The following is a 10,086-nucleotide window of genomic DNA, read 5'->3' as shown; positions in this document are numbered from 1 at the left end:
CTGTCTCTGGGACTCTGCTGAGGTGTGCGCAAGGGTGACCCCTCTGATAATCTCCTGGCTCTTTTGGAGACTCATAGCCATATAAATTCATTTGTCCTTTCCATTTCCCCCTTTTATTCAAGGTCAAAAAGCATTTTTGATACCCGATATTACATGTAGACTGAGATATTCTGCTGCTCTGAGTTGACCCTTTCATTCAAGGTCATTTTTTATTATTTTTTATTAAAATTAATAGATCACAAGGAATGTTACATTAAAAAACATAAAAAACACAAAAAATCGAGAGGTTCCCGTATGATCCTCTCCCCACCCACCCACCTCATCATTGTAAATTGTACTTTTTTGAAGGTATATATATCATAAAAAGATGTTACATTAAAAAATATAAGAAGTTCCTGCATACCCACCCCTCCACCCTGCTCTTCTCACCAACAACCTCCCCCATTGTTGTGGCACACTCATTGCACTCAGTGAACACATTTTGGGGCACTGCTGCACTACATAGATAATAGGAGAGTATGGGGTGTCACAACTTGGGGTGAAGTGCTACTACCACCAGGGATGCTGCTAAAGTCCTGCAGTGCACGGGACAGCCCCCGGCGTGGAGAATGATCTGCCCCGATGTCAGGAGTGTGGGGCTGGGACACCCTGCCCTCGATGCTGGGGAATCACAGAAGACTTGTTCTCCCACCTCCTCTTGGAGGTCTTGTTTCCAAGCTACTGGCTTTGACTCCATCTTCTAAGCTCTCAGAGAGGCAGGCAGGCTGGAGAAGTTGGGGACAGGGTCCTGGGGTGCTAAGGGCAGCAGTTGACCCAGGGAAAGCTGAAGTGACTCCAGGGGAAGGAGGCCAGAAATCTCTGAAAACCAGTCATGTTGGGAGGATGCTGCCTCCAGTCCCCAAAATAGTGGGTTCCCCCATTAGTTCTCATCTCCAACCTGTCAGGCTCAATTTATGAACTGGAACCACACAAGAGCATATTTACTCCTTAAAATGGTGTTAACTGAAATAAAACCCACATAACACAGAATTTACCATTTCAAGCTTCTTTTATATGAGGTACCAGGGATTGAACCCAGGACCTCGTACATGTGAAGCAGGTGCTACACTCACTCCACTATCAACCTTTTTCTTCTTTTTTTCTTCTTTATTTTCTTGTAAATGTTACACTCAAAAAATATGAGGTCCCCATATACCCCCCACCCCACACACGCCACCCCTCCCACATCAACAAACTCTTCCACCATTGTGGCACATCCACTGCACCCAGAGACTACATTCTGGAGAAATGCTGCAGCACATGGACAGTGGTCCACATTGTAGTCCACACTCTCCCCCAGTCCATCCAGTGGGCCACAACAGGACACAAAACGTCCAGCATCAGTCCCTGCAGCACCATTTAGGGCAACGATTCTACACAATTAATTACTTCCATAATGTTGGACGTCACCCATAACCAGCTCCAGAATGTTTTTTTAAAGATTTATTTATTTATTTATTTCCCCTCTCCCCCGTTGTCTGTTCTCTGTGTCTATTTGCTGCATCTTCTTCTTTGTCCGCTTCTGTTGTTGTCAGTGGCACTGGAATCTGTGTTTCTTTTTGTTGCGCCATCTTGTTGTGTCAGTCCTCTGTGTGTGTGGTGCCATACCTGGGCAGGCTGCACTTTCTTTTGCGCTGGGCAGCTGTCCTTACAGGGCGCACTCCTTGCATGTGGGGCTCCCCTACGCGGGGGACACGCCCGCATGGCACGGCACTCCTTGCGTGCATCAACACTGCGCATGGGCCAGCTGCACACTGGTCAAGGAGGCCCAGCGTTTGAACTGTGGACCTCCCATGTGGTAGATGGACGCCCTAACCACTCGACCAAGTCCGCCGCCCAGAACGTTTTTTAACCTATGCCCATTAACCAGCCTGTCCCCATCCCTCCTTCCCCACCCCGCTGGCAATCACTCATCTTCTTTCAGTTACAGGATATTAGTCATTAGCAGCTCTATTCAAAACAGCCAAAAAGGGAGAAACTGCCCAAGTGTCCATCAACAGTTGAACAAATCAAGAAAATATCCATACAATAGAATACTCTTCAGGCATTAAAAAGAATGAAGTACTGACTGTCCTACCACATGAATGAACCTCCACATCATCACGCTGATTTTTGCCAGACACAAAAAGTCACTTATTGTCTTGTTCCATTTATATGAAATCCATAGAGACACAAGGAAGATTATAGGTTTACTACCTTTTAAACTTTGCATTGCCTAAGAAAAGCATAGTTTCAAAATGTTAAGCAACTGATCACATACGTCATAGTTTCCTTAAAGTTATTCACTAAGCACTAACTGTGTAATGGATTTAATTATAACAACACATACTCCGTTCTAAACATAACTAGTTTATCTCCTTCAGCAACCTTAAAGTATGTAGGAGGAAACGGAGGGACAGAAAGTTGAAGGAGTTTGTTCAGGTCTACACTGCTGGCTGAGTAGAGATACAAACTCACATCTCCAGATCCCATACCCCTTTTTCTGCTTACTATGTTGCATTGCCCAAGAATATTCATCCTTGTGTCCTGGGATTCAGAAAATGACCACCACATAACTGACTGCCATTTAACAGCTTCATCTTAACCAAGCTGCTTAAACCCTCTGTGCCCCAAAATTCTGTTTGAGTTATGTCCAGGGTACTCAAGACAGGGGTGAAAACATAGCCCCTTCCTCTTTCAATAGCTGAATGGATAAGAAAACTGGCAAATTTACACCATGGAATATCACTCAATGATAAAATGAAGTGAGTCCTCAAGCCACAGTAAAAGAGGTGGAGGAAACCTAAATGCATACTGCTGAGTTAAAGAAGCCAGTCTGAACAGGCTGCATACTGTATGGCTCCAGCTGTATGGCATTCTGGAAAAGGCAAATCTATAGAGACAGAGGAGAGATCAATTGTTGCCAGGGGAGGGAGTTATGAGTAGGAGAAGTTCAGGCATATTTAGGGTAATGAAACTATTCTTTCCGATACTGTGGTTAAATGACATTATGCATTTGTCCAAACTCAGAATTAGACACTTTCAGAGCAAACCCTCCTGTAAACTATGGACTTTAGTTACCAATAATATATCAATATTTGTTCATCCATTCTAACAAATGTAGCACACTAATGTGAGATGATAATAATTTGGGGAAATGAACATGGGAGTGGTTTATGGTAACTCTGGACACTTTTTCAGTCACTCGAAAATGGCTCTAAAAAGAAAGTCTATCTTTAAAAAACAAAATAGGATCCTAAGGTTCTTTCTTTTTTACTCTTCCTTATAGGAATTTTCCAACAAAGAAAAGTAGGAAGAGTATATCAATTGTTCATTTATATACTCTCTATTTAATAGCTATTAGCATTTTGTCATGTTTGCTTCACCTTTTCCTTTTCTTTTGCCAAAAACAATGCACCCCCATAACAACAACCTCCTCCATCATCATGAGACATTCATTGCATTTTGGGGGGTATATGGGGACCTCATATTTTTTTAAGATAACATTAAAAAAAATAAAGAAAGACAAAAAAAAAAGAAAGTGGGATGAGTAAGTTCTAAGCAAGAGAAGTACTTGTAATACATATGCTCAATAAAAGTTTTATGACTATAAAAAAATGCACCTTCCTCACTTGGTTGATACGAGAATTAAATTACTTAAGGCATAGGCAGGGAGCTCCATCACCACTGAATGCTTTTTTTCAGCAGCATCTCCTTCTATGGTCCAAGGATGGTGGAAGATTCCCCCATGTAGTAACTTACATCTCCCCATCACAGCCCCCATGCAGGGATCCAACAGCTCCACCGTGTCTGAATTCATCCTACTCGGCTTCTCCGCCTTCCCACACCAGCTGCTGCCCGTCCTCTACCTGGTCTTCCTGATGATGTACCTGTTTACGCTACTGGGAAACCTGCTCATCATGGCCACCGTCTGGCACCAGCGCACCCTCCACGTACCCATGTACCTCTTCCTGTGTGCCCTCTCAATCTCCGAGATCCTCTACACCCTCACTCTCATCCCACGCATGCTGACCGACCTGCTGTCCATGCAGCACTCCATAGCCCTGGTGGCCTGTGCCAGCCAGATGTTCTTCACCTTCACGTTCGGCTTCACCCACTCTTTCCTGCTCACCATCATGGGCTATGACCGCTACCTGGCCATCTGCCACCCCTTGCACTACAGCGTACTCATGAGCCCCCGTGGCTGTGGCTGTCTGGTGGCCTGGTCCTGGGTGGGTGGTCTGGTTATGGGGCTGGTAGTGACCACAACCATTTTCCACCTCACCTTCTGTGGGCCCAATAAGATCCACCATTTTGCTTGCCATGTGCCACCACTGTTGGAGTTGGCCTGTGGGGACAATGTACCTTCTGTGAGCTTTGGCGTGGGTCTGGTGTGTATCACAGCTCTGTTGGGCTGCTTCATCCTCATCCTCCTGTCCTATGCCTTCATCGTGGCCACCATCTTGAGGATCCCCTCAGCTGAGGGCCGACATAAAGCCTTCTCCACCTGTGCATCCCACCTCACTGTGGTGGTCGTGCACTATGGCTTCGCTTCTATCATCTACCTGAAACCCAAGGGCCCCCCATCTCCAGAAGGGGACACCCTGATGGCCACCACCTACACCATCCTCACCCCCTTCCTGAGCCCCATCATCTTCAGCCTCAGGAACAAGGAGTTGAAGATGGCCATGAAGAAGACCTTCCTCAGTGACCTCTGCCCAGAAAAAGTGTGAGGACCTGGGAGAAATTCTCTGAGGACAGCTAAATTGAGTTACCAGGTGTCCCTCCATAACCAAATCATAACCTATATTTTTTTGATGATATTGGTTTACCAGAATCCTTGTAGACACATTCAAGTGTACAGAAAATGATTAGATAACATCAGGGTGTGTAAAAAGATGACAGAGAGAGGAGGTAAGATGGCGGCTGAGTGAACTTCCCGGTTACTAGCTCCTGGAGGGAATCGGCTGGGAGGCGTCGGAGACTCCTTGGGACCGGGCTGTTTCGGGATTTTCCCTGGTCCCAAGGTGTTTAGACATCAATTTGGAGGGAAGGTAACAGAGAGGATCCATCCGTGAAATATACACGGAGATCCCAGCTATGTGTAGAGGATTCCCTCCTTGGGTAGGCAGAGCCGAGGCAGCTAGCACCGCACCGAGCCCCGGCGGGTGGCGGCCAGGGTAGCCTAGCTGGGCCGCGGTGGGCAGCGGGCGGGGGATCCAAGCCACGCCGCGGTGGGCGGCGGGCAGGAGAACCGAGCCGCGCTGTGCCGCGGCTGGTGGCGGGCAAGGGAACCGAGCCGCGCTGTGCCGCGGCGGGCGGCGGGCAAGGGAGCCGAGCCCAGCCAAGCCTAGCCGCGCCGCGGCGGGCGGGGAAGCCGAGCCGGGCCGAGCCCAGCTGAGCCGCGGAGGGCGAGGGGGCTGAGCCCAGCCGAGCTCAGTCGAGCCCAGCCGCACCGCGGAGGGCGGCGAGCAGGAGAGCCGAGTCGCGCTGCTCCACGGAGGGTGGAGGGCAGGGAAGCCGAGCCCAGCCGGGCCCTGCTGAGCCCAGCCGAGCCGCGGCGGGCAAGGGAGCCGAGCCCAGACGAGCTCGGCCAAGCCCAGCCACGCCGCGATGGGCGGGGGACCCGAGCCCAGCCGAGCCCAGCTGAGCCTGGCGGTGGGGTTTCTGTTCTTTGTTTTTTTGTTTTTTTTTTATTTTTTATTATATTTTATTTTTGTTGTTGTTGTTGTTGTTGTTTTTTAATCCTCTCTTTCCTGTCCCCAATATTCTTCTTATACTATTTTATCTTAACAATACAATAGGTCCTACAGGAAATACCTCACATTTGCTGGGTTTCCTCACCCTCCACTACCTCATTTTTCTGTGAATAGATTTAGCCTATCTACACTATCCCCTTTCCCCTACAACTTGATATCCTCCACCATCTACTATCTCTCCTATATTCCATCTCCCTTTCTTTGATCCGCAAAGTGCCTAACTCTTAATTTCTAATACCTTTGTTTAGTTTTCCATCTGGTATTCGTCCCTGAAACTATTACCTTTCTTTTCTCTTTCCCTCTCTCACGGAAATAATAGCCTCTTAGTACGTACCACATTCCTCCCATATTCAGTCGTCTACCTCATTATAGGTACTTTCCTACTACTATAACTCTACACAATTTACATGATCTAACCTCCATCCTCCCAGAACTCATATTGTTGCTTTGTTAACATATATCACCAATACTACTTCACACTTTTTCCTCCCTTACACAATTGCCTTTCCCCAGCACTAATACTTTCCTTTAAAGTGAGCTTAACTAGCAATAAGAAATTGGAATAAGAAGAACAAAGTGACAAAGAGAAGATATAACACTTATGCAAAAACAACAGCTAATTAATCTCCAAGACTAGACAAAGAAGCTAAGGAACTGATTAAACCCGTCAAGAAAAAATGTTGACAAGACAGCAAAAAAAATCTACAAACCAAACCAGTAATCAGGAAAACATGGCTGAACCCAATCAGGAAGGGGGGCAGGACTTCGCACAAGCAATGAAAGATCTCAGATCATTTATCACCGACAAATTTCATGAAGTAATGAAAGAGGTTAACAGCATGAAGACAACACTTGGAGGGGAAAATTGCAGACATGCACAAAAAAATAACAGATATGATGGAAATGAACACCACAATTCAAGAAATCAAAAATACACTTGCAGCAAATATCAGCAGACTAGAAGAGGCAGAGCAGAGAATTAGTGATGTGGAAGACAGTGCATTGGAAATCAAACAGATAGTAGAAGTGGTCAATAAAAAGGTAGAAAAAATCCAGATAGGACTTAGGGACCTGAATGATAACGCAAAACGGTCAAGCATACATATTATAGGCATTCCAGAAGGAGAAGAGAAGGGAAAGGGCTAAGAAGGACTGTTGCAGGAAATAATGAATGAAAACTTCCCAAATATACTGAAAGAGACAGATGTACATATCCAAGAAGCACAGCGCACTCCACTGGTCATAAACCCCAACAGGCCCACCCCAAGACATATACTTGTCAAATTATCCAATGCTCAAGACAAAGAAAAAATTCTAAAAGCAGCAAGAGAAAAGAAAACCATCACATACAAGGGAAACTCCATAAGATTAAGTGCTGATTTCTCATCTGAAACGATGGAGGCAAGAAGGCAGTGGTATGATATAGTCAAGGTACTAAAGGAAAAAAATTTCCAACCACAAATACTCTATCCAGCTAAACTAGCATTCAAAAATGATGGAGAGTTCAAAATATTCACAGATAAACAGAAACTGAAAGAGTATATCAACAAGAAACCTCCCCTTCAAGAAATTCTTAAGGGAGTTCTGCAGGAAGAAAGGAAAAAACAGGACAGTCAGAGATGGAGGAGAGTGTAAAAGCAACAAGAAAGACAAAAATAGAAGGGGAAAATAAAATAATACAAACAAAATATAACAAACACAAATCCAACCAAAATATGGCTACCATAAATAATTCTCTAAATGTAATAACACTGAATATCAATGGACTAAACTCACCTATCAAAATATTCAGACTGGGACACTGGATAAGGAAATATGACCCATCTATATGCTGTCTACAAGAGACACATCTTAGACCCAGAGACTCATGGAGGTTGAAAGTGAATGGCTGGAAAACAATCATACAAGCAAACAACAACCAAAAAAAGGCAGGAGTAGCTATATTAATATCAGACAAAATAGACTTTAAATGTGAAACAATTGTGAGAGACAAAGAAGGATACTACATTTTAGTGAAAGGGACAATCTGTCAAGAAGATCGAACAATCATAAATATTTATGCTCCTAACAAGGGCGCCTCTAAATATGTGAGGCAAACGCTGGAAAAACTAAGTGAAAGAATAGATGCATCTACAATTATAGTGGGGGATTTTAATACACCACTATCAACTCTGGACAGAACATCTCAAAAGAGAATCACTAAAGAAACAAAACATTTGAACAGTATATTAGAAGAGCTGGATCTAATAGACATATATAGATCATTACACCCAAACACAGCAGGATATACATTTTTCTCAAGCGCACATGGAACATTCTCCAAGATTGACCATATGCTAGGCCACAAAGAAAGGCTTAATGAATTCAGAAAGATCGAAATCATACAAAACAGTATCTCTGACCACAGTGGAGTGAAGCTGGAAATTTGCAAGGGACAGAGACCCAGACTCCACACGACAATTTGGAAATTAAACAGCACACTCTTAGAAAAACAGTGGGTCAAAGAGGAAATCTCAAAAGAAATCAATGACTACCTTGAAACAAATGATAATGATAACACAACATACCAAAATTTATGGGATGCAGCAAAAGAGGTACTGAGAGGGAAATTTATAGCCATAAATTCATATATCAAAAAAGAAGAAAGAGCAAAAATTGGAGAACTAACTGCACTTTTGACGGAATTAGAAAAACAACAACAAAGTAACCCAACAGGAAGAAGAAGGAAGGAAATAACAAAGATAAGAGCAGAACTAAATGAAATAGAAAATAAGAAAGCACTTGAAAAAATAACAAGACCAAGAGCTGATTTTTTGAGAAGATCAACAAAATTGACAAACCTGTAGCGAGACTAACAAAGAAAAAAAGAGAAAAGATGCAAATACACAAAATAAGAAATGAGAAAGGTGATATCACCACTGACCCCACAGAAATAAAGACTATCATAAGAGGATACTTTGAAAAACTATATTCCAACAAAAATGACAATTTAGAGGAAATGGACAAATTCCTAGAAACACATAAGCAGCCCATACTGATGAAAGAAGAAATTGATGATCTTAACAAACCAATCACAAACAAAGAGATAGAATCAGTCATTAAAAATCTCCCAACTAAGAAGAGCCCAGGGCCAGATGGCTTCACAGGTGAATTCTACAAAACATTCCGGAAAGAACTAATACCAATCCTGTTGAAACTATTCCAAAAAATCGAAACAGAAGGAAGACGGCCTAATTCCTTCTATGATGCCAACATTACCCTAGTACCAAAGCCAAACAAAGACACCACAAGAAAGGAAAATTACAGACCAATTTCTCTAATGAACCTAGACGCAAAAATACTTAACAAAATACTTGCTAATCGTATTCAACAACACGTTAAACAAATTATACACCATGACCAAGTGGGATTTATTCCAGGTATGCAAGGATGGTTCAACATAAGAAAATCAATCAATGTAATACACCATATAAACAGACTGAGAGAAAAAAACACATGATTATATCTATAGATGCAGAAAAGGCATTTGACAAAATACAGCACCCCTTCCTGATAAAAACACTCCAAAAGATCGGAATACAAGGAAACTTTTTGAACATGATAACGAGTATATATGAAAAACCGAAAGCCAACATTGTTTATAATGGTGAAATCCTGAAATCCTTCCCTCTAAACTCAGGAACAAGACAAGGATGCCCATTGTCTCCACTCCTATTTAACATTGTCTTGGAGGTACTTGCTCGAGCACTGAGACAAGAACCAGATATAAAAGGCATTCAAATTGGAAGGGAAGAAGTCAAAATTTCATTATTTGCAGATGATATGATCCTATATATAGAAAACCCTGAGAGATCTACAACAAAGCTCCTAGAACTCATAAATGAGTTTAGCAAAGTCACAGGTTATAAGATCAATGCGCAAAATCAGTAGCATTTCTATACACCAATAATGAGCAAGATCAGGAGGAAATCAAGAAACAAATACCATTCACAATAGTAAATAAAAAAATCAAATACTTAGGAATAAATTTAACTAAAGAGGTAAAAAACTTATACATTGAGAACTATACAAGATTGTTTAAGGAAATCAAAGAAGACCTAAATAAATGGAAGAATATTCCCTGTTCATGGATAGGAAGACTGAATATTATTAAGATGTCTATCCTACCAAAACTGATCTACACATTCAGTGCAATCCCAATAAAAATCAACACAGCCTTCTTTAAGGAACTAGAAAAACTAACTATGAAATTTATTTGGAACAGAAAGAGGCCCCGAATAGCCAAAGACATATTGAAAAAGAAAAACGA

At 42.8% G+C, this 10,086-nt stretch overlaps 1 protein-coding gene across 1 annotated transcript; it reads left to right on the top strand.

Moving 5' to 3' along the window:
* The first annotated feature begins 3,800 nt into the window (after positions 1–3,800).
* On the top strand, positions 3,801–4,751 carry LOC101440709 (olfactory receptor 10H1-like). Its single transcript, XM_012531047.2, has one exon. The coding sequence runs from the start codon at positions 3,801–3,803 to the stop codon at positions 4,749–4,751; it is 951 nt and encodes a 316-aa protein (XP_012386501.2).
* The last annotated feature ends 5,335 nt before the right edge of the window (positions 4,752–10,086 follow it).

This window comes from Dasypus novemcinctus, unplaced genomic scaffold (assembly GCF_030445035.2).
Source record: "Dasypus novemcinctus isolate mDasNov1 unplaced genomic scaffold, mDasNov1.1.hap2 scaffold_124, whole genome shotgun sequence".
Taxonomy (NCBI): domain Eukaryota; kingdom Metazoa; phylum Chordata; class Mammalia; order Cingulata; family Dasypodidae; genus Dasypus; species Dasypus novemcinctus.
The sequence above is the reverse complement of the archived record's forward strand: the minus strand, read 5'-3'. Positions and strand labels throughout refer to the sequence as shown.